This window comes from Gavia stellata, chromosome 7 (assembly GCF_030936135.1).
Source record: "Gavia stellata isolate bGavSte3 chromosome 7, bGavSte3.hap2, whole genome shotgun sequence".
NCBI classification, from domain to species: domain Eukaryota; kingdom Metazoa; phylum Chordata; class Aves; order Gaviiformes; family Gaviidae; genus Gavia; species Gavia stellata.
In genome coordinates, this window is record NC_082600.1 from 6,925,229 (window position 1) to 6,949,060 (window position 23,832).

The 23,832-nt window shown below is 54.0% G+C and overlaps 1 protein-coding gene and 2 pseudogenes across 1 annotated transcript; all 3 read left to right on the forward strand.

The window, feature by feature from the left end:
- Positions 1-1,258: 1,258 nt before the first annotated feature.
- Positions 1,259-2,272, forward strand: LOC132317297 (inositol 1,4,5-trisphosphate receptor-interacting protein-like 1). The gene is made up of 2 exons (XM_059819475.1): positions 1,259-1,318; positions 1,475-2,272. The coding sequence occupies exons 1-2, from the start codon at positions 1,259-1,261 to the stop codon at positions 2,270-2,272; spliced, it is 858 nt and encodes a 285-aa protein (XP_059675458.1).
- Positions 2,273-6,493: 4,221 nt separating this feature from the next.
- Positions 6,494-14,545, forward strand: LOC132317298 (inositol 1,4,5-trisphosphate receptor-interacting protein-like 1; annotated as a pseudogene).
- Positions 14,546-16,770: 2,225 nt separating this feature from the next.
- On the forward strand, positions 16,771-22,301 carry LOC132317299 (inositol 1,4,5-trisphosphate receptor-interacting protein-like 1; annotated as a pseudogene).
- The last annotated feature ends 1,531 nt before the right edge of the window (positions 22,302-23,832 follow it).

Consider the following 23,832-nt stretch of genomic DNA (forward strand, 5'->3'; position numbering starts at 1 on the left):
CTGATGGCATTCACCTGACCCCATACCCCAGGGAAAAAGAGGGGAGAACGTGGGACACAGAAAGGAAAGGGAAATCCCTGCACAGCAGCCCTCTGCCGAGAGCGGCACCATCCTCCTCTCAATGGTCTCCCCAGCGCAGCAGCCGGTGAAGACCACAGTGGCTACGAAGATGATTTTCGCCTGCTTTCCCCTCGCACTGTCACGGCCATGGTGCTGATTTCACAAGGGCCGGGAAACTCCCTGGCAGCTCCGTCTGGGCAGGGACCAAGCAAGAGGCTTGTTCACTGGGTTCCGGGTAGAGAATCTGCCTGTCCCAGACACTCCCCAGGGACTTGGTACCGCAGAGCTGAACATGCTGGACATGGAGAAGACGCTGCTCTATCGGCAGAGCGAGTTTCCCCCTGGGAAATCTCCACCCGCACCCCCTCATCACCCTGGGAAATGTCTCTTTGGAAGCAATGTCCTCTCGCAGTGGCACAGCAGGAGCAGAGGTCCTGCCATGGGCAGGTCCCACCCCACCACCAGGATATACACCACCACCCACCATCGGTGTCACGGAGGCACCAAGAGCACACCCATGTCCACAAGCACAGAGGTCAGCACCAAGGGAGCCGATCCCATCTCACAGGATGGCATCTCAAGGAACAAGCATCCACGGGTTACGTCACCCGATTTTATGTTTGGTAAGGGCTTGGGAGGCTTCTGTCTGCTTTGTAAAGGGAGCCCCTGGGAGCCACGTCCTGCCGGGTGGGTCTGCACTTTGTGGGTGTCGGGGCTTCGGCTGCCTGGGGCAGCTGTGAGTCGCTGAGCCGGGGTAGGGCCAAAGGCTGGGGCTGGCTGGCGGGCGTGCCTGTGATGCGCTCTGGCGCCTGTGACAGCACAGGGCACGAGTCACAATGGGGGTGGTTATAAGGGGCGCCAGCAGGCAGCGCTGCCCCAGTCCGGCCTGGGCCAGCGGTGAGTGCGCACGCGGGGGGAGGCTGAGCTGGAGGAGGGCATGGGCAGGAACGCGGAGCCCCAGGGGGGTGGGTTCTCACCCTGCCTCGAGGGCCCAGACACTCGTGGGAGCACCTTGGGCAGGGCACTGTGCTGCTGCCGCCGCCGGGGCTGACAGCAGGCCTTCCTGCCTCCCACGATGCCTCGCCCCCTCTCCTACATGTCCCCAGATCCCTGCGGCTCTCATCCCTGCCCCCCCACCACCAGCAGCTCCCTCCCTCCCAGCCCCACTGAACCCCTTCTCTCCCTCCTCCTGCAGGCCATGGCTGTCGCAATATTCCTCGCACTCATTGTGCAAAGCCTCCTCCAGTACCCGCAGATGGTCAGGGATGAGCTGGATGAGGCCACGCCCGAGTGCATGCAGCAGTGTGCGGAGCAGCTGAGCCAGGAGATGACTCGGCTGCTGCAGGAGCTGGAGCAGAGGAGCCAGGAGCAGAGCGCCTTTGCCTGGGGAGCCCTGCTCTTTGCTGCCTTGCAGCAGTGGCAATTCTGGGCCATTGCTGGAGTCCTGGTCCTGCTCTTTGGGCTCTGCTGGTGGCTCAGGAAAGGGAGCCGTCAGCCAGCCAGCAGCCGCAAGGAGGGCAGCTCCAGAAAGAAGGCACATAATAAGGAGCAGGCAGTAAAACCCAGTGTTGCACTGCATGTGGGCAGAGTTTTGTCCAGTCGCCTCCTGGACCTGCCAGAATCGTTCGTGATGGTGGAGGAGCTGGTGGATGAACTTCTCCGCATCTGCCGAAAGCTTTCCAGGAATACTTTCATGCCGCAACTGAAGCCAGCCATTGGGGTGGGCAGTGCCTTAGAAAGTTGGAGTCCTCATAAGCATGATGCTGTCTTCTGCCTGCTTGTGCCCCTGAAGCCCCCCCGTGGGCACACCTTCCACCTGGAACTGGGCACCATGGAGGAGATGCCAGCGAGGCATGCCAGTCTCCGCGTGGAGCTCGAGTGCACCTGCACGAGGGAGCAGCTGGTGGAGGACATGCTGTGCTTCCTCCACCACCCCGAGGAGGAGCTGAGGAGGAATCAGGGCGCCAGCCTCCTAGACACCCTCTGCACCGGCCCCTACCTAGACATGGAGAAAACCACCCTCTGGTTCCAGATATTGGTAAAAGCAGCCTGGGTGGCTTTGCCTCTGTCGCAACACTGCCGTCTAACAGTGCTACCTTCCAGGCGCTCAGGCAAGCTCCGGCTGACAAACACTGACGATATTACCCTCCTGATTGAGGTGATGTTTGGGGTGCAGCAAGATGGCTCAGACACCTTCCTGAGCATCGAGTAGGTAGAGGCCAGTGTTACCAGCAGCAGGACGTGGCCAGAGAGCTGTGCTGTGCCAGACGAGCAGTTCTCCAAGCACAGGGCCAGGCCTGAGGACACTCCCCGGAGAGCTCGTGCTGCAGAACTGAGCAGGCTGGACACAGAGAACACGCTGCTCATGCGGCAGTGGGAATTGCTGCCGCATCTTTCCTCCACAGCAGAAGCACACTCTGGGGAGTGGGACCCGATGCAGCTGAAGGGGCCATTGCAAGGAGCCTTGCAACAGAGACTCCGTTACCACCTGGACGGTGACTGCCCTCCCTCTTCGAGAGAGTCCGTTCCCTCCGGGAGACTGGCCGTGGACAAAGATGGCAATAAATCACTTGTTTGAAGAAACGCTGCATCCATGAGTCTCTGTGCATCACTTTGATGGCGAACGCGGGCATAGGGTGCTGACAGCTCAGCTGCGGCAGAGTCAGCGAGCATTTTGCAGAAGAGCTGATGCAGTGGGCTCTGGTTTCAATGATTCCCTGGGCTTTGGCTTCCCAGGTGTTGTGGGTTAATGCCAGTAGGCAGCTTGGCATCACACAGCTACTCAGTCCCTTTCCCCCAGTGGGATGGAGGAGAGACTCTGAAGCATAAAAGTGGGAAAACGTGTGGGTTGAGAGAGGACAGTTTAGTACGTAAAGCAAGAGCTACATGCCCAGGCCAAGCAAAATAAAGAATTCATTCACTACTCCTCTGGTCTGCTGAGCAGACCTACCTTTTTAGGAAGCCGCCTGCCTCCCTGCGGCTCAGGTTACCATGAAATTTCCTAGCCTTTTATGTCCCTCAGTTTGTTATCATAGAATCATAGAATCATAGAATATCTCAAGTTGGATGGGACCCATAAGCATCATTGAGTCTGAGTCCCTGCTCCTTGCAGGACTATCTAAAACTATATCATATGACTAAGAGCATCATCCAGAGGCTCCTTGAACTCTGACAGGCTTAGTGCCATGACCGCTTCCCTGGGGAGCCTGTTCCAGTGACCAACCACCCTCTTAGGGAAGAACCTTTTCCTAAGGCCCAGTCTGAATTTCCCCTGACACAGCATTATTCTATTTCCTCGTGTCCTGTCGCTGGTCACCAGAGAGAGGAGATCAGCACCTGCCTCTCTGCTGCCCGCCTTGGGGAAGTTGTAGACTGCGATGAGGTCACCCCTCAGCCTTCTCTTCTCCAAGCTGATCAAGCCAAGCGACCTCAGCTGCTCCTCCTAAGCCTTACCCTCGAGGCCTTTCACCATCTTGGTCGCCCTCCTCTAGACACCTAGACACACTCTAATAGTCTGATGTCCTTCTTACATTGAGGCGCCCAAAACTGCACACAGTACTCGAGGTGGGGCTGCACCAGTGCAGTGTCGAGTGGGACAATCTCCTCCCTCAACCAGCTAGCTATGCTGTGCTCGATGCAGCCCAGGACCCAGTTGGCCCTTTGGGCTGCCAGGGCACGCTGTTGACTCCTATTAAATTTGCATTCAACCCAAACCCCCAGATCTCATTCTGCAGCGCTGCTCTCCAGCCTCTCATCCCCCGATTTGATTACCCCATTCCAGGTGGAGAATCGCGCACTTGCTCTTGTTACATTTCATACGGCTGGTGATTGCCCAGCTCTCTAGTCTATCCAGATCTCTCTGTAAGGCCTCTCTACCCTTGAGGGAGTCCACAGCTCCTCCTAGTTCAGTATCATCAGCAAACTTAATTAATGTACATTCGATTGCTGCACCCAGATCATTTATAAAAACATTAAAGAGCGCTGGCCCTAAAATCAAGCCCTGTGGGACCCCACTGGTGACTGGTCACCAGCCTCATGTAACCCCATTTACCATAACTCTTTGAGCCCAACCCATCAGCCAGTTGCTCACCCAACATATTATGGACTTGTCTAGCTGTGTGCTGGACATTTTGTCCGGAAGGATACTGGGAGAGACAGTACCAAAAGCTTTGCTAAAATCAAAAAAACCCCACATTTACTGGCTTCCCTTGGTCAATTAAATGGGTGACCTTGTCATAAAAGGAAATTAAGTCAGTTAAGCAGAACTTTCCCCTCGTGAACCCATGTTGGCTATGACCAATGACTGCATTGTCTTCTCAAGTGTTTTTCAGTAACTCCCAGAATAACCTTCTCCGTAATTTTACCAGGCACTGAAGTGAGACTGACAGGCCTGTAATTACCAGGGTCTTCCTTCTTTCCATTCTTGAAAATTGGGACAACATTTACCAGCTTCCAGTCAACTGCAACCTCTCCAGACTCCCCAGACTGCTGAAAAATAATCGAGAAAGGTCCTGCGATAACATTGGCCAGCTCTTTCAGTACCCTGGTATGAATCCCGTCAGGCTGCATAGATTTTTTCGCATTCAGCTGGAGCAGCAAGTCTCAAACAAGTTCAGAGTCAGCTGGGAGCTCATCATCCCCCCAGTCACGATCTTCCAACACAAGGCTCCGGGGGTCCCAGGGCCCATCATTGGTGTTAAAGACAGAAGCCAAGAAGGCATTAAACTTCTCTGCTTTGTCTACATCCCTATTTGTGACGTGACCAACCTCATCAAGTAAGGGACCAATGTTATCTCTGATCCTCCTTTTGCTGTTAACATATTTAAAAAAGCCATTTTTGTTGTCCTTCACAGTGCTAGACAGCCTGAACTCTAATCAAGCTTTGGCCGCATGAATTTCTCCCTACAGTGGCGAACAGCATCTCTGTAGTCCTCCCGTGTTGCCTGCCCTTCCTTCCAGTGGCTATACACTTTTCCTTCTGCACCTATGTTCTAGAAGAAGATCCCTGCTCAGCAAAAACAGCCTTCTGCACTGCTTGCTTGACTTCCAACACTTTGTAATTGCCTGGTCCGGCACTCTTAAGAGATGGCTCTTAAAAAGTGACCAGCACTAATGGACCCCAATACCCTCTAATGAAGAGGCCCAGGGGACCTTACTAACTAGTTCCTTGAGCAGCCTGAAGTCTGCTGTCCCCACAGCCAGGCTCGAAGTTTTGCTGGCAGTTTTCCTCCTGTTGCCAACAACTGGAAACTCAGCTATTTCGTGGTCACTGTGACCAAGAATGCCACCAATCACCACTTTGCCCACGAGTCCCTCTCTGTTCACAAACAACAAATCTAGGAGGGCGTCTTTCCTAGTCGGCTCCCTTAGTACCCATATCAAAACGTTATCATCAACGTGGCCTTCAGGAATTTCCTGGGCCTGTTCGTGTCTGCTCTATGACAGTCCCAGTTCGCAGCTGGGACATTGAAGTCGCCCATAAGGACAATCTAGGGTGACTGATCTAGAAATTTCCCCTGATTCCTTAGAGAGTAATACATCGGTGCTGTCATCCTGGCTGGGTGATCTACAGTAGAGTCCTGCAAGAACATCTGCTTTATTAGCTTTTCTCTGAATCTTTACAGAGAGGCTCTCAACCATTTCCCGCTTTGAGAAAGGTGAACCCCATCTGTCGCTAGCTGGCCAAGTGTCATGGAGACTGACCTGTGATCAAAAACCCCAAAATTCTGCTGGTGACACCAGTCACAGAGCCAGGTATTGATCAGCTGGGTCTTCTTGTTTCTTCCCTCCTCATTCCCTGCAACTGAAGGCACAGAGGAAAACACTACTTAAGCACAAAGTAAAACCCTGCTTGTGCTCCTGATCCCTTAACCATTCGTCCCAAGGCTCTGAAGTCTCTTTTGATCACCCTTGGTCTTCTTATTGCAACTTCATCGCTGCCTACATAAAAAAACAATAACAGATAATAAACTGAGGGCCATACCAGACTGGGAACATTTCTAATCACAGCTTTAACATGAGCCTCAGGGAAGGACCACATACAGTGGCCAGGTCAGACATCAACTATTGCCTGCTCATGCATCTGAAGCAGCATGGGTGGTTTTGACTCTGTTGTCCAAATGCCATATAACAGTGCTGCCGTCCAGCCACTCCTCCAAACTCCAGGTGACAAAAGGAAGCAAGTATAGCCTCTTCATTGAGGTGAAGATTGGGGTGCAGAAATGCGACTTGGACATCTTCTGGAGAAGCCAGACTACGGAGGCCATCTTCACCCCAAGAACAATGCGGCCAGAGAGCTACGCTGTGGCAGTAGTTCTTCAGGCATATCACCAGGCACGCCCCGCATGACAGCTGCCACCTCAAATGCCTGCAGATCTGCGCCCGCATCCTGGTGGGCACAGGCTTTTCCACCTATATATTGAAGACAGTTGTGATGCACCTCCTGACCTCCATACCCCTGTCAGGCTGGCGCAGGAGGGATTTCCTGCCGCGGCTGCAGGATATCATGCGGTACCTGTGCTGCTGCCTGGAGGAGAAACGCCTTGATCACTTCTTCTTTGGCAATGAGACCGTGCCCGAGGAGATCACCTTGCCCCAGCCTTCCAAACGGCCGAGCCACTCAACCTCTTCCAGCACCTGGCACAGGATCCTGAAGCCCACGCTGAGGCACTGCGTGAGTTCGATGAGCTGCAAGATAGGCTCACGAGGCTGCTGTTCTATGGACAATGAAAGAGGTCTTCATGCACAGAGCTGTGTTTGCGCGGCTCACAGCTGATGGCACACGACCACCTCATACCCCAGGGAAAAGAGGGGAGTAGGCGGGACACAGGAAGGAAAGGGAAAACCCCGTGCAGCACCAATTCTTTATTCGTGCGCATGAGGTGTCCCATTCAAATTGGGGCACCCCGAACGAGGTTTTACACGAGGTTCTTATACCTTTCCTGGGCGACCAGGTACAACAGGATTTGACCAATCGCTACTTAACACACGCGTAGTACTATTTTGCAAAGCAGCTATAAATCTGCGGCGTCACCATCCCCCTGCTTCCTTCTTGATCTAAACGACCCTGAGTTGGTCTTGCTACAGTTACTTATCAATGATGCCAGATACGGGGAGGGTTTCACAGAGGTGTTCCAGGGGCTAGGAAGCAGGCATGATAGTCTGGGATTGGAGAATTCAGAGCACGTGAGTAAGGGACAGGATCCCGGAAAAGTCAAGCAGGCAAAGGTGAGCCACCCACCCGCCCGCATTAGAACCAGTGCCACCAGGAAAGCGCGTAAGCTATTAGCAACTGGAGATTCCTTACTGAGGGGCACTGAAGCACCTGTTTGCCATCCAGACAATTTGTCTAGAGAAGTTTGCTGCCCACCAGCAGCTCACATTCCTGACGCCACTGAGAGGCTGCCAAGCCTGCTGAATGGTACAGGATATCATCCAGTCCTGCTACGCAAAGTAGGGTCAAACAATACTGTGACGAGGCAACTTAGAAGCAGCAAAAGAGGCCGCGTGTCCCTCGGAGCAATGCTAAAAGGATCAGGAGCACAGGCGGTGTTCTCCTCTATCCCGCCAGGAGGAGGAAGGGGTTCGGGAAGGAGCAGACAAACTGAGCACTGAATGCCTGGCTGCGTAGCTGGTACTCAAGGTTTTGGCTTCTCTGGTCATGGCTCTACCTTTGAGAAGCCAGGTTTGTTGGGAGCTGATGGCATTCACCTGACCCCATACCCCAGGGAAAAAGAGGGGAGAACGTGGGACACAGAAAGGAAAGGGAAATCCCTGCACAGCAGCCCTCTGCCGAGAGCGGCACCATCCTCCTCTCAATGGTCTCCCCAGCGCAGCAGCCGGTGAAGACCACAGTGGCTACGAAGATGATTTTCGCCTGCTTTCCCCTCGCACTGTCACGGCCATGGTGCTGATTTCACAAGGGCCGGGAAACTCCCTGGCAGCTCCGTCTGGGCAGGGACCAAGCAAGAGGCTTGTTCACTGGGTTCCGGGTAGAGAATCTGCCTGTCCCAGACACTCCCCAGGGACTTGGTACCGCAGAGCTGAACATGCTGGACATGGAGAAGACGCTGCTCTATCGGCAGAGCGAGTTTCCCCCTGGGAAATCTCCACCCGCACCCCCTCATCACCCTGGGAAATGTCTCTTTGGAAGCAATGTCCTCTCGCAGTGGCACAGCAGGAGCAGAGGTCCTGCCATGGGCAGGTCCCACCCCACCACCAGGATATACACCACCACCCACCATCGGTGTCACGAAGGCCCCAAGAGCACACCCATGTCCACAAGCACAGAGGTCAGCACCAAGGGAGCCGATCCCATCTCACAGGATGGCATCTCAAGGAACAAGCATCCACGGGTTACGTCACCCGATTTTATGTTTGGTAAGGGCTTGGGAGGCTTCTGTCTGCTTTGTAAAGGGAGCCCCTGGGAGCCACGTCCTGCCGGGTGGGTCTGCACTTTGTGGGTGTCGGGGCTTCGGCTGCCTGGGGCAGCTGTGAGTCGCTGAGCCGGGGTAGGGCCAAAGGCTGGGGCTGGCTGGCGGGCGTGCCTGTGATGCGCTCTGGCGCCTGTGACAGCACAGGGCACGAGTCACAATGGGGGTGGTTATAAGGGGCGCCAGCAGGCAGCGCTGCCCCAGTCTGGCCTGGGCCAGCGGTGAGTGCGCACGCGGGGGGAGGCTGAGCTGGAGGAGGGCATGGGCAGGAACGCGGAGCCCCAGGGGGGTGGGTTCTCACCCTGCCTCGAGGGCCCAGACACTCGTGGGAGCACCTTGGGCAGGGCACTGTGCTGCTGCCGCCGCCGGGGCTGACAGCAGGCCTTCCTGCCTCCCACGATGCCTCGCCCCCTCTCCTACATGTCCCCAGATCCCTGCGGCTCTCATCCCTGCCCCCCCACCACCAGCAGCTCCCTCCCTCCCAGCCCCACTGAACCCCTTCTCTCCCTCCTCCTGCAGGCCATGGCTGTCGCAATATTCCTCGCACTCATTGTGCAAAGCCTCCTCCAGTACCCGCAGATGGTCAGGGATGAGCTGGATGAGGCCACGCCCGAGTGCATGCAGCAGTGTGCGGAGCAGCTGAGCCAGGAGATGACTCGGCTGCTGCAGGAGCTGGAGCAGAGGAGCCAGGAGCAGAGCGCCTTTGCCTGGGGAGCCCTGCTCTTTGCTGCCTTGCAGCAGTGGCAATTCTGGGCCATTGCTGGAGTCCTGGTCCTGCTCTTTGGGCTCTGCTGGTGGCTCAGGAAAGGGAGCCGTCAGCCAGCCAGCAGCCGCAAGGAGGGCAGCTCCAGAAAGAAGGCACATAATAAGGAGCAGGCAGTAAAACCCAGTGTTGCACTGCATGTGGGCAGAGTTTTGTCCAGTCGCCTCCTGGACCTGCCAGAATCGTTCGTGATGGTGGAGGAGCTGGTGGATGAACTTCTCCGCATCTGCCGAAAGCTTTCCAGGAATACTTTCATGCCGCAACTGAAGCCAGCCATTGGGGTGGGCAGTGCCTTAGAAAGTTGGAGTCCTCATAAGCATGATGCTGTCTTCTGCCTGCTTGTGCCCCTGAAGCCCCCCCGTGGGCACACCTTCCACCTGGAACTGGGCACCATGGAGGAGATGCCAGCGAGGCATGCCAGTCTCCGCGTGGAGCTCGAGTGCACCTGCACGAGGGAGCAGCTGGTGGAGGACATGCTGTGCTTCCTCCACCACCCCGAGGAGGAGCTGAGGAGGAATCAGGGCGCCAGCCTCCTAGACACCCTCTGCACCGGCCCCTACCTAGACATGGAGAAAACCACCCTCTGGTTCCAGATATTGGTAAAAGCAGCCTGGGTGGCTTTGCCTCTGTCGCAACACTGCCGTCTAACAGTGCTACCTTCCAGGCGCTCAGGCAAGCTCCGGCTGACAAACACTGACGATATTACCCTCCTGATTGAGGTGATGTTTGGGGTGCAGCAAGATGGCTCAGACACCTTCCTGAGCATCGAGTAGGTAGAGGCCAGTGTTACCAGCAGCAGGACGTGGCCAGAGAGCTGTGCTGTGCCAGACGAGCAGTTCTCCAAGCACAGGGCCAGGCCTGAGGACACTCCCCGGAGAGCTCGTGCTGCAGAACTGAGCAGGCTGGACACAGAGAACACGCTGCTCATGCGGCAGTGGGAATTGCTGCCGCATCTTTCCTCCACAGCAGAAGCACACTCTGGGGAGTGGGACCCGATGCAGCTGAAGGGGCCATTGCAAGGAGCCTTGCAACAGAGACTCCGTTACCACCTGGACGGTGACTGCCCTCCCTCTTCGAGAGAGTCCGTTCCCTCCGGGAGACTGGCCGTGGACAAAGATGGCAATAAATCACTTGTTTGAAGAAACGCTGCATCCATGAGTCTCTGTGCATCACTTTGATGGCGAACGCGGGCATAGGGTGCTGACAGCTCAGCTGCGGCAGAGTCAGCGAGCATTTTGCAGAAGAGCTGATGCAGTGGGCTCTGGTTTCAATGATTCCCTGGGCTTTGGCTTCCCAGGTGTTGTGGGTTAATGCCAGTAGGCAGCTTGGCATCACACAGCTACTCAGTCCCTTTCCCCCAGTGGGATGGAGGAGAGACTCTGAAGCATAAAAGTGGGAAAACGTGTGGGTTGAGAGAGGACAGTTTAGTACGTAAAGCAAGAGCTACATGCCCAGGCCAAGCAAAATAAAGAATTCATTCACTACTCCTCTGGTCTGCTGAGCAGACCTACCTTTTTAGGAAGCCGCCTGCCTCCCTGCGGCTCAGGTTACCATGAAATTTCCTAGCCTTTTATGTCCCTCAGTTTGTTATCATAGAATCATAGAATCATAGAATATCTCAAGTTGGATGGGACCCATAAGCATCATTGAGTCTGAGTCCCTGCTCCTTGCAGGACTATCTAAAACTATATCATATGACTAAGAGCATCATCCAGAGGCTCCTTGAACTCTGACAGGCTTAGTGCCATGACCGCTTCCCTGGGGAGCCTGTTCCAGTGACCAACCACCCTCTTAGGGAAGAACCTTTTCCTAAGGCCCAGTCTGAATTTCCCCTGACACAGCATTATTCTATTTCCTCGTGTCCTGTCGCTGGTCACCAGAGAGAGGAGATCAGCACCTGCCTCTCTGCTGCCCGCCTTGGGGAAGTTGTAGACTGCGATGAGGTCACCCCTCAGCCTTCTCTTCTCCAAGCTGATCAAGCCAAGCGACCTCAGCTGCTCCTCCTAAGCCTTACCCTCGAGGCCTTTCACCATCTTGGTCGCCCTCCTCTAGACACCTAGACACACTCTAATAGTCTGATGTCCTTCTTACATTGAGGCGCCCAAAACTGCACACAGTACTCGAGGTGGGGCTGCACCAGTGCAGTGTCGAGTGGGACAATCTCCTCCCTCAACCAGCTAGCTATGCTGTGCTCGATGCAGCCCAGGACCCAGTTGGCCCTTTGGGCTGCCAGGGCACGCTGTTGACTCCTATTAAATTTGCATTCAACCCAAACCCCCAGATCTCATTCTGCAGCGCTGCTCTCCAGCCTCTCATCCCCCGATTTGATTACCCCATTCCAGGTGGAGAATCGCGCACTTGCTCTTGTTACATTTCATACGGCTGGTGATTGCCCAGCTCTCTAGTCTATCCAGATCTCTCTGTAAGGCCTCTCTACCCTTGAGGGAGTCCACAGCTCCTCCTAGTTCAGTATCATCAGCAAACTTAATTAATGTACATTCGATTGCTGCACCCAGATCATTTATAAAAACATTAAAGAGCGCTGGCCCTAAAATCAAGCCCTGTGGGACCCCACTGGTGACTGGTCACCAGCCTCATGTAACCCCATTTACCATAACTCTTTGAGCCCAACCCATCAGCCAGTTGCTCACCCAACATATTATGGACTTGTCTAGCTGTGTGCTGGACATTTTGTCCGGAAGGATACTGGGAGAGACAGTACCAAAAGCTTTGCTAAAATCCAAAAAACCCCACATTTACTGGCTTCCCTTGGTCAATTAAATGGGTGACCTTGTCATAAAAGGAAATTAAGTCAGTTAAGCAGAACTTTCCCCTCGTGAACCCATGTTGGCTATGACCAATGACTGCATTGTCTTCTCAAGTGTTTTTCAGTAACTCCCAGAATAACCTTCTCCGTAATTTTACCAGGCACTGAAGTGAGACTGACAGGCCTGTAATTACCAGGGTCTTCCTTCTTTCCATTCTTGAAAATTGGGACAACATTTACCAGCTTCCAGTCAACTGCAACCTCTCCAGACTCCCCAGACTGCTGAAAAATAATCGAGAAAGGTCCTGCGATAACATTGGCCAGCTCTTTCAGTACCCTGGTATGAATCCCGTCAGGCTGCATAGATTTTTTCGCATTCAGCTGGAGCAGCAAGTCTCAAACAAGTTCAGAGTCAGCTGGGAGCTCATCATCCCCCCAGTCACGATCTTCCAACACAAGGCTCCGGGGGTCCCAGGGCCCATCATTGGTGTTAAAGACAGAAGCCAAGAAGGCGTTAAACTTCTCTGCTTTGTCTACATCCCTATTTGTGACGTGACCAACCTCATCAAGTAAGGGACCAATGTTATCTCTGATCCTCCTTTTGCTGTTAACATATTTAAAAAAGCCATTTTTGTTGTCCTTCACAGTGCTAGACAGCCTGAACTCTAATCAAGCTTTGGCCGCATGAATTTCTCCCTACAGTGGCGAACAGCATCTCTGTAGTCCTCCCGTGTTGCCTGCCCTTCCTTCCAGTGGCTATACACTTTTCCTTCTGCACCTATGTTCTAGAAGAAGATCCCTGCTCAGCAAAAACAGCCTTCTGCACTGCTTGCTTGACTTCCAACACTTTGTAATTGCCTGGTCCGGCACTCTTAAGAGATGGCTCTTAAAAAGTGACCAGCACTAATGGACCCCAATACCCTCTAATGAAGAGGCCCAGGGGACCTTACTAACTAGTTCCTTGAGCAGCCTGAAGTCTGCTGTCCCCACAGCCAGGCTCGAAGTTTTGCTGGCAGTTTTCCTCCTGTTGCCAACAACTGGAAACTCAGCTATTTCGTGGTCACTGTGACCAAGAATGCCACCAATCACCACTTTGCCCACGAGTCCCTCTCTGTTCACAAACAACAAATCTAGGAGGGCGTCTTTCCTAGTCGGCTCCCTTAGTACCCATATCAAAACGTTATCATCAACGTGGCCTTCAGGAATTTCCTGGGCCTGTTCGTGTCTGCTCTATGACAGTCCCAGTTCGCAGCTGGGACATTGAAGTCGCCCATAAGGACAATCTAGGGTGACTGATCTAGAAATTTCCCCTGATTCCTTAGAGAGTAATACATCGGTGCTGTCATCCTGGCTGGGTGATCTACAGTAGAGTCCTGCAAGAACATCTGCTTTATTAGCTTTTCTCTGAATCTTTACAGAGAGGCTCTCAACCATTTCCCGCTTTGAGAAAGGTGAACCCCATCTGTCGCTAGCTGGCCAAGTGTCATGGAGACTGACCTGTGATCAAAAACCCCAAAATTCTGCTGGTGACACCAGTCACAGAGCCAGGTATTGATCAGCTGGGTCTTCTTGTTTCTTCCCTCCTCATTCCCTGCAACTGAAGGCACAGAGGAAAACACTACTTAAGCACAAAGTAAAACCCTGCTTGTGCTCCTGATCCCTTAACCATTCGTCCCAAGGCTCTGAAGTCTCTTTTGATCACCCTTGGTCTTCTTATTGCAACTTCATCGCTGCCTACATAAAAAAACAATAACAGATAATAAACTGAGGGCCATACCAGACTGGGAACATTTCTAATCACAGCTTTAACATGAGCCTCAGGGAAGGACCACATACAGTGGCCAGGTCAGACATCAACTATTGCCTGCTCATGCATCTGAAGCAGCATGGGTGGTTTTGACTCTGTTGTCCAAATGCCATATAACAGTGCTGCCGTCCAGCCACTCCTCCAAACTCCAGGTGACAAAAGGAAGCAAGTATAGCCTCTTCATTGAGGTGAAGATTGGGGTGCAGAAATGCGACTTGGACATCTTCTGGAGAAGCCAGACTACGGAGGCCATCTTCACCCCAAGAACAATGCGGCCAGAGAGCTACGCTGTGGCAGTAGTTCTTCAGGCATATCACCAGGCACGCCCCGCATGACAGCTGCCACCTCAAATGCCTGCAGATCTGCGCCCGCATCCTGGTGGGCACAGGCTTTTCCACCTATACTTTGAAGACAGTTGTGATGCACCTCCTGACCTCCATACCCCTGTCAGGCTGGCGCAGGAGGGATTTCCTGCCGCGGCTGCAGGATATCATGCGGTACCTGTGCTGCTGCCTGGAGGAGAAACGCCTTGATCACTTCTTCTTTGGCAATGAGACCGTGCCCGAGGAGATCACCTTGCCCCAGCCTTCCAAACGGCCGAGCCACTCAACCTCTTCCAGCACCTGGCACAGGATCCTGAAGCCCACGCTGAGGCACTGCGTGAGTTCGATGAGCTGCAAGATAGGCTCACGAGGCTGCTGTTCTATGGACAATGAAAGAGGTCTTCATGCACAGAGCTGTGTTTGCGCGGCTCACAGCTGATGGCACACGACCACCTCATACCCCAGGGAAAAGAGGGGAGTAGGCGGGACACAGGAAGGAAAGGGAAAACCCCGTGCAGCACCAATTCTTTATTCGTGCGCATGAGGTGTCCCATTCAAATTGGGGCACCCCGAACGAGGTTTTACACGAGGTTCTTATACCTTTCCTGGGCGACCAGGTACAACAGGATTTGACCAATCGCTACTTAACACACGCGTAGTACTATTTTGCAAAGCAGCTATAAATCTGCGGCGTCACCATCCCCCTGCTTCCTTCTTGATCTAAACGACCCTGAGTTGGTCTTGCTACAGTTACTTATCAATGATGCCAGATACGGGGAGGGTTTCACAGAGGTGTTCCAGGGGCTAGGAAGCAGGCATGATAGTCTGGGATTGGAGAATTCAGAGCACGTGAGTAAGGGACAGGATCCCGGAAAAGTCAAGCAGGCAAAGGTGAGCCACCCACCCGCCCGCATTAGAACCAGTGCCACCAGGAAAGCGCGTAAGCTATTAGCAACTGGAGATTCCTTACTGAGGGGCACTGAAGCACCTGTTTGCCATCCAGACCATTTGTCTAGAGAAGTTTGCTGCCCACCAGCAGCTCACATTCCTGACGCCACTGAGAGGCTGCCAAGCCTGCTGAATGGTACAGGATATCATCCAGTCCTGCTACGCAAAGTAGGGTCAAACAATACTGTGACGAGGCAACTTAGAAGCAGCAAAAGAGGCCGCGTGTCCCTCGGAGCAATGCTAAAAGGATCAGGAGCACAGGCGGTGTTCTCCTCTATCCCGCCAGGAGGAGGAAGGGGTTCGGGAAGGAGCAGACAAACTGAGCACTGAATGCCTGGCTGCGTAGCTGGTACTCAAGGTTTTGGCTTCTCTGGTCATGGCTCTACCTTTGAGAAGCCAGGTTTGTTGGGAGCTGATGGCATTCACCTGACCCCATACCCCAGGGAAAAAGAGGGGAGAACGTGGGACACAGAAAGGAAAGGGAAATCCCTGCACAGCAGCCCTCTGCCGAGAGCGGCACCATCCTCCTCTCAATGGTCTCCCCAGCGCAGCAGCCGGTGAAGACCACAGTGGCTACGAAGATGATTTTCGCCTGCTTTCCCCTCGCACTGTCACGGCCATGGTGCTGATTTCACAAGGGCCGGGAAACTCCCTGGCAGCTCCGTCTGGGCAGGGACCAAGCAAGAGGCTTGTTCACTGGGTTCCGGGTAGAGAATCTGCCTGTCCCAGACACTCCCCAGGGACTTGGTACCGCAGAGCTGAACATGCTGGACATGGAGAAGACGCTGCTCTATCGGCAGAGCGAGTTTCCCCCTGGGAAATCTCCACCCGCACCCCCTCATCACCCTGGGAAATGTCTCTTTGGAAGCAATGTCCTCTCGCAGTGGCACAGCAGGAGCAGAGGTCCTGCCATGGGCAGGTCCCACCCCACCACCAGGATATACACCACCACCCACCATCGGTGTCACGAAGGCCCCAAGAGCACACCCATGTCCACAAGCACAGAGGTCAGCACCAAGGGAGCCGATCCCATCTCACAGGATGGCATCTCAAGGAACAAGCATCCACGGGTTACGTCACCCGATTTTATGTTTGGTAAGGGCTTGGGAGGCTTCTGTCTGCTTTGTAAAGGGAGCCCCTGGGAGCCACGTCCTGCCGGGTGGGTCTGCACTTTGTGGGTGTCGGGGCTTCGGCTGCCTGGGGCAGCTGTGAGTCGCTGAGCCGGGGTAGGGCCAAAGGCTGGGGCTGGCTGGCGGGCGTGCCTGTGATGCGCTCTGGCGCCTGTGACAGCACAGGGCACGAGTCACAATGGGGGTGGTTATAAGGGGCGCCAGCAGGCAGCGCTGCCCCAGTCCGGCCTGGGCCAGCGGTGAGTGCGCACGCGGGGGGAGGCTGAGCTGGAGGAGGGCATGGGCAGGAACGCGGAGCCCCAGGGGGGTGGGTTCTCACCCTGCCTCGAGGGCCCAGACACTCGTGGGAGCACCTTGGGCAGGGCACTGTGCTGCTGCCGCCGCCGGGGCTGACAGCAGGCCTTCCTGCCTCCCACGATGCCTCGCCCCCTCTCCTACATGTCCCCAGATCCCTGCGGCTCTCATCCCTGCCCCCCCACCACCAGCAGCTCCCTCCCTCCCAGCCCCACTGAACCCCTTCTCTCCCTCCTCCTGCAGGCCATGGCTGTCGCAATATTCCTCGCACTCATTGTGCAAAGCATCATCCAGTACCCGCAGATGGTCAGGGATGAGCTGGATGAGGCCACGCCCGAGTGCATGCAGCAGTGTGCGGAGCAGCTGAGCCAGGAGATGACTCGGCTGCTGCAGGAGCTGGAGCAGAGGAGCCAGGAGCAGAGCGCCTTTGCCTGGGGAGCCCTGCTCTTTGCTGCCTTGCAGCAGTGGCAATTCTGGGCCATTGCTGGAGTCCTGGTCCTGCTCTTTGGGCTCTGCTGGTGGCTCAGGAAAGGGAGCCGTCAGCCAGCCAGCAGCCGCAAGGAGGGCAGCTCCAGAAAGAAGGCACATAATAAGGAGCAGGCAGTAAAACCCAGTGTTGCACTGCATGTGGGCAGAGTTTTGTCCAGTCGCCTCCTGGACCTGCCAGAATCGTTCGTGATGGTGGAGGAGCTGGTGGATGAACTTCTCCGCATCTGCCGAAAGCTTTCCAGGAATACTTTCATGCCGCAACTGAAGCCAGCCATTGGGGTGGGCAGTGCCTTAGAAAGTTGGAGTCCTCATAAGCATGATGCTGTCTTCTGCCTGCTTGTGCCCCTGAAGCCCCCCCGTGGGCACACCTTCCACCTGGAACTGGGCACCATGGAGGAGATGCCAGCGAGGCATGCCAGTCTCCGCGTGGAGCTCGAGTGCACCTGCACGAGGGAGCAGCTGGTGGAGGACATGCTGTGCTTCCTCCACCACCCCGAGGAGGAGCTGAGGAGGAATCAGGGCGCCAGCCTCCTAGACACCCTCTGCACCGGCCCCTACCTAGACATGGAGAAAACCACCCTCTGGTTCCAGATATTGGTAAAAGCAGCCTGGGTGGCTTTGCCTCTGTCGCAACACTGCCGTCTAACAGTGCTACCTTCCAGGCGCTCAGGCAAGCTCCGGCTGACAAACACTGACGATATTACCCTCCTGATTGAGGTGATGTTTGGGGTGCAGCAAGATGGCTCAGACACCTTCCTGAGCATCGAGTAGGTAGAGGCCAGTGTTACCAGCAGCAGGACGTGGCCAGAGAGCTGTGCTGTGCCAGACGAGCAGTTCTCCAAGCACAGGGCCAGGCCTGAGGACACTCCCCGGAGAGCTCGTGCTGCAGAACTGAGCAGGCTGGACACAGAGAACACGCTGCTCATGCGGCAGTGGGAATTGCTGCCGCATCTTTCCTCCACAGCAGAAGCACACTCTGGGGAGTGGGACCCGATGCAGCTGAAGGGGCCATTGCAAGGAGCCTTGCAACAGAGACTCCGTTACCACCTGGACGGTGACTGCCCTCCCTCTTCGAGAGAGTCCGTTCCCTCCGGGAGACTGGCCGTGGACAAAGATGGCAATAAATCACTTGTTTGAAGAAACGCTGCATCCATGAGTCTCTGTGCATCACTTTGATGGCGAACGCGGGCATAGGGTGCTGACAGCTCAGCTGCGGCAGAGTCAGCGAGCATTTTGCAGAAGAGCTGATGCAGTGGGCTCTGGTTTCAATGATTCCCTGGGCTTTGGCTTCCCAGGTGTTGTGGGTTAATGCCAGTAGGCAGCTTGGCATCACACAGCTACTCAGTCCCTTTCCCCCAGTGGGATGGAGGAGAGACTCTGAAGCATAAAAGTGGGAAAACGTGTGGGTTGAGAGAGGACAGTTTAGTACGTAAAGCAAGAGCTACATGCCCAGGCCAAGCAAAATAAAGAATTCATTCACTACTCCTCTGGTCTGCTGAGCAGACCTACCTTTTTAGGAAGCCGCCTGCCTCCCTGCGGCTCAGGTTACCATGAAATTTCCTAGCCTTTTATGTCCCTCAGTTTGTTATCATAGAATCATAGAATCATAGAATATCTCAAGTTGGATGGGACCCATAAGCATCATTGAGTCTGAGTCCCTGCTCCTTGCAGGACTATCTAAAACTATATCATATGACTAAGAGCATCATCCAGAGGCTCCTTGAACTCTGACAGGCTTAGTGCCATGACCGCTTCCCTGGGGAGCCTGTTCCAGTGACCAACCACCCTCTTAGGGAAGAACCTTTTCCTAAGGCCCAGTCTGAATTTCCCCTGACACAGCATTATTCTATTTCCTCGTGTCCTGTCGCTGGTCACCAGAGAGAGGAGATCAGCACCTGCCTCTCTGCTGCCCGCCTTGGGGAAGTTGTAGACTGCGATGAGGTCACCCCTCAGCCTTCTCTTCTCCAAGCTGATCAAGCCAAGCGACCTCAGCTGCTCCTCCTAAGCCTTACCCTCGAGGCCTTTCACCATCTTGGTCGCCCTCCTCTAGACACCTAGACACACTCTAATAGTCTGATGTCCTTCTTACATTGAGGCGCCCAAAACTGCACACAGTACTCGAGGTGGGGCTGCACCAGTGCAGTGTCGAGTGGGACAATCTCCTCCCTCAACCAGCTAGCTATGCTGTGCTCGATGCAGCCCAGGACCCAGTTGGCCCTTTGGGCTGCCAGGGCACGCTGTTGACTCCTATTAAATTTGCATTCAACCCAAACCCCCAGATCTCATTCTGCAGCGCTGCTCTCCAGCCTCTCATCCCCCGATTTGATTACCCCATTCCAGGTGGAGAATCGCGCACTTGCTCTTGTTACATTTCATACGGCTGGTGATTGCCCAGCTCTCTAGTCTATCCAGATCTCTCTGTAAGGCCTCTCTACCCTTGAGGGAGTCCACAGCTCCTCCTAGTTCAGTATCATCAGCAAACTTAATTAATGTACATTCGATTGCTGCACCCAGATCATTTATAAAAACATTAAAGAGCGCTGGCCCTAAAATCAAGCCCTGTGGGACCCCACTGGTGACTGGTCACCAGCCTCATGTAACCCCATTTACCATAACTCTTTGAGCCCAACCCATCAGCCAGTTGCTCACCCAACATATTATGGACTTGTCTAGCTGTGTGCTGGACATTTTGTCCGGAAGGATACTGGGAGAGACAGTACCAAAAGCTTTGCTAAAATCCAAAAAACCCCACATTTACTGGCTTCCCTTGGTCAATTAAATGGGTGACCTTGTCATAAAAGGAAATTAAGTCAGTTAAGCAGAACTTTCCCCTCGTGAACCCATGTTGGCTATGACCAATGACTGCATTGTCTTCTCAAGTGTTTTTCAGTAACTCCCAGAATAACCTTCTCCGTAATTTTACCAGGCACTGAAGTGAGACTGACAGGCCTGTAATTACCAGGGTCTTCCTTCTTTCCATTCTTGAAAATTGGGACAACATTTACCAGCTTCCAGTCAACTGCAACCTCTCCAGACTCCCCAGACTGCTGAAAAATAATCGAGAAAGGTCCTGCGATAACATTGGCCAGCTCTTTCAGTACCCTGGTATGAATCCCGTCAGGCTGCATAGATTTTTTCGCATTCAGCTGGAGCAGCAAGTCTCAAACAAGTTCAGAGTCAGCTGGGAGCTCATCATCCCCCCAGTCACGATCTTCCAACACAAGGCTCCGGGGGTCCCAGGGCCCATCATTGGTGTTAAAGACAGAAGCCAAGAAGGCGTTAAACTTCTCTGCTTTGTCTACATCCCTATTTGTGACGTGACCAACCTCATCAAGTAAGGGACCAATGTTATCTCTGATCCTCCTTTTGCTGTTAACATATTTAAAAAAGCCATTTTTGTTGTCCTTCACAGTGCTAGACAGCCTGAACTCTAATCAAGCTTTGGCCGCATGAATTTCTCCCTACAGTGGCGAACAGCATCTCTGTAGTCCTCCCGTGTTGCCTGCCCTTCCTTCCAGTGGCTATACACTTTTCCTTCTGCACCTATGTTCTAGAAGAAGATCCCTGCTCGGCAAAAACAGCCTTCTGCACTGCTTGCTTGACTTCCAACACTTTGTAATTGCCTGGTCCGGCACTCTTAAGAGATGGCTCTTAAAAAGTGACCAGCACTAATGGACCCCAATACCCTCTAATGAAGAGGCCCAGGGGACCTTACTAACTAGTTCCTTGAGCAGCCTGAAGTCTGCTGTCCCCACAGCCAGGCTCGAAGTTTTGCTGGCAGTTTTCCTCCTGTTGCCAACAACTGGAAACTCAGCTATTTCGTGGTCACTGTGACCAAGAATGCCACCAATCACCACTTTGCCCACGAGTCCCTCTCTGTTCACAAACAACAAATCTAGGAGGGCGTCTTTCCTAGTCGGCTCCCTTAGTACCCATATCAAAACGTTATCATCAACGTGGCCTTCAGGAATTTCCTGGGCCTGTTCGTGTCTGCTCTATGACAGTCCCAGTTCGCAGCTGGGACATTGAAGTCGCCCATAAGGACAATCTAGGGTGACTGATCTAGAAATTTCCCCTGATTCCTTAGAGAGTAATACATCGGTGCTGTCATCCTGGCTGGGTGATCTACAGTAGAGTCCTGCAAGAACATCTGCTTTATTAGCTTTTCTCTGAATCTTTACAGAGAGGCTCTCAACCATTTCCCGCTTTGAGAAAGGTGAACCCCATCTGTCGCTAGCTGGCCAAGTGTCATGGAGACTGACCTGTGATCAAAAACCCCAAAATTCTGCTGGTGACACCAGTCACAGAGCCAGGTATTGATCAGCTGGGTCTTCTTGTTTCTTCCCTCCTCATTCCCTGCAACTGAAGGCACAGAGGAAAACACTACTTAAGCACAAAGTAAAACCCTGCTTGTGCTCCTGATCCCTTAACCATTCGTCCCAAGGCTCTGAAGTCTCTTTTGATCACCCTTGGTCTTCTTATTGCAACTTCATCGCTGCCTACATAAAAAAACAATAACAGATAATAAACTGAGGGCCATACCAGACTGGGAACATTTCTAATCACAGCTTTAACATGAGCCTCAGGGAAGGACCACATACAGTGGCCAGGTCAGACATCAACTATTGCCTGCTCATGCATCTGAAGCAGCATGGGTGGTTTTGACTCTGTTGTCCAAATGCCATATAACAGTGCTGCCGTCCAGCCACTCCTCCAAACTCCAGGTGACAAAAGGAAGCAAGTATAGCCTCTTCATTGAGGTGAAGATTGGGGTGCAGAAATGCGACTTGGACATCTTCTGGAGAAGCCAGACTACGGAGGCCATCTTCACCCCAAGAACAATGCGGCCAGAGAGCTACGCTGTGGCAGTAGTTCTTCAGGCATATCACCAGGCACGCCCCGCATGACAGCTGCCACCTCAAATGCCTGCAGATCTGCGCCCGCATCCTGGTGGGCACAGGCTTTTCCACCTATACTTTGAAGACAGTTGTGATGCACCTCCTGACCTCCATACCCCTGTCAGGCTGGCGCAGGAGGGATTTCCTGCCGCGGCTGCAGGATATCATGCGGTACCTGTGCTGCTGCCTGGAGGAGAAACGCCTTGATCACTTCTTCTTTGGCAATGAGACCGTGCCCGAGGAGATCACCTTGCCCCAGCCTTCCAAACGGCCGAGCCACTCAACCTCTTCCAGCACCTGGCACAGGATCCTGAAGCCCACGCTGAGGCACTGCGTGAGTTCGATGAGCTGCAAGATAGGCTCACGAGGCTGCTGTTCTATGGACAATGAAAGAGGTCTTCATGCACAGAGCTGTGTTTGCGCGGCTCACAGCTGATGGCACACGACCACCTCATACCCCAGGGAAAAGAGGGGAGTAGGCGGGACACAGGAAGGAAAGGGAAAACCCCGTGCAGCACCAATTCTTTATTCGTGCGCATGAGGTGTCCCATTCAAATTGGGGCACCCCGAACGAGGTTTTACACGAGGTTCTTATACCTTTCCTGGGCGACCAGGTACAACAGGATTTGACCAATCGCTACTTAACACACGCGTAGTACTATTTTGCAAAGCAGCTATAAATCTGCGGCGTCACCATCCCCCTGCTTCCTTCTTGATCTAAACGACCCTGAGTTGGTCTTGCTACAGTTACTTATCAATGATGCCAGATACGGGGAGGGTTTCACAGAGGTGTTCCAGGGGCTAGGAAGCAGGCATGATAGTCTGGGATTGGAGAATTCAGAGCACGTGAGTAAGGGACAGGATCCCGGAAAAGTCAAGCAGGCAAAGGTGAGCCACCCACCCGCCCGCATTAGAACCAGTGCCACCAGGAAAGCGCGTAAGCTATTAGCAACTGGAGATTCCTTACTGAGGGGCACTGAAGCACCTGTTTGCCATCCAGACAATTTGTCTAGAGAAGTTTGCTGCCCACCAGCAGCTCACATTCCTGACGCCACTGAGAGGCTGCCAAGCCTGCTGAATGGTACAGGATATCATCCAGTCCTGCTACGCAAAGTAGGGTCAAACAATACTGTGACGAGGCAACTTAGAAGCAGCAAAAGAGGCCGCGTGTCCCTCGGAGCAATGCTAAAAGGATCAGGAGCACAGGCGGTGTTCTCCTCTATCCCGCCAGGAGGAGGAAGGGGTTCGGGAAGGAGCAGACAAACTGAGCACTGAATGCCTGGCTGCGTAGCTGGTACTCAAGGTTTTGGCTTCTCTGGTCATGGCTCTACCTTTGAGAAGCCAGGTTTGTTGGGAGCTGATGGCATTCACCTGACCCCATACCCCAGGGAAAAAGAGGGGAGAACGTGGGACACAGAAAGGAAAGGGAAATCCCTGCACAGCAGCCCTCTGCCGAGAGCGGCACCATCCTCCTCTCAATGGTCTCCCCAGCGCAGCAGCCGGTGAAGACCACAGTGGCTACGAAGATGATTTTCGCCTGCTTTCCCCTCGCACTGTCACGGCCATGGTGCTGATTTCACAAGGGCCGGGAAACTCCCTGGCAGCTCCGTCTGGGCAGGGACCAAGCAAGAGGCTTGTTCACTGGGTTCCGGGTAGAGAATCTGCCTGTCCCAGACACTCCCCAGGGACTTGGTACCGCAGAGCTGAACATGCTGGACATGGAGAAGACGCTGCTCTATCGGCAGAGCGAGTTTCCCCCTGGGAAATCTCCACCCGCACCCCCTCATCACCCTGGGAAATGTCTCTTTGGAAGCAATGTCCTCTCGCAGTGGCACAGCAGGAGCAGAGGTCCTGCCATGGGCAGGTCCCACCCCACCACCAGGATATACACCACCACCCACCATCGGTGTCACGAAGGCCC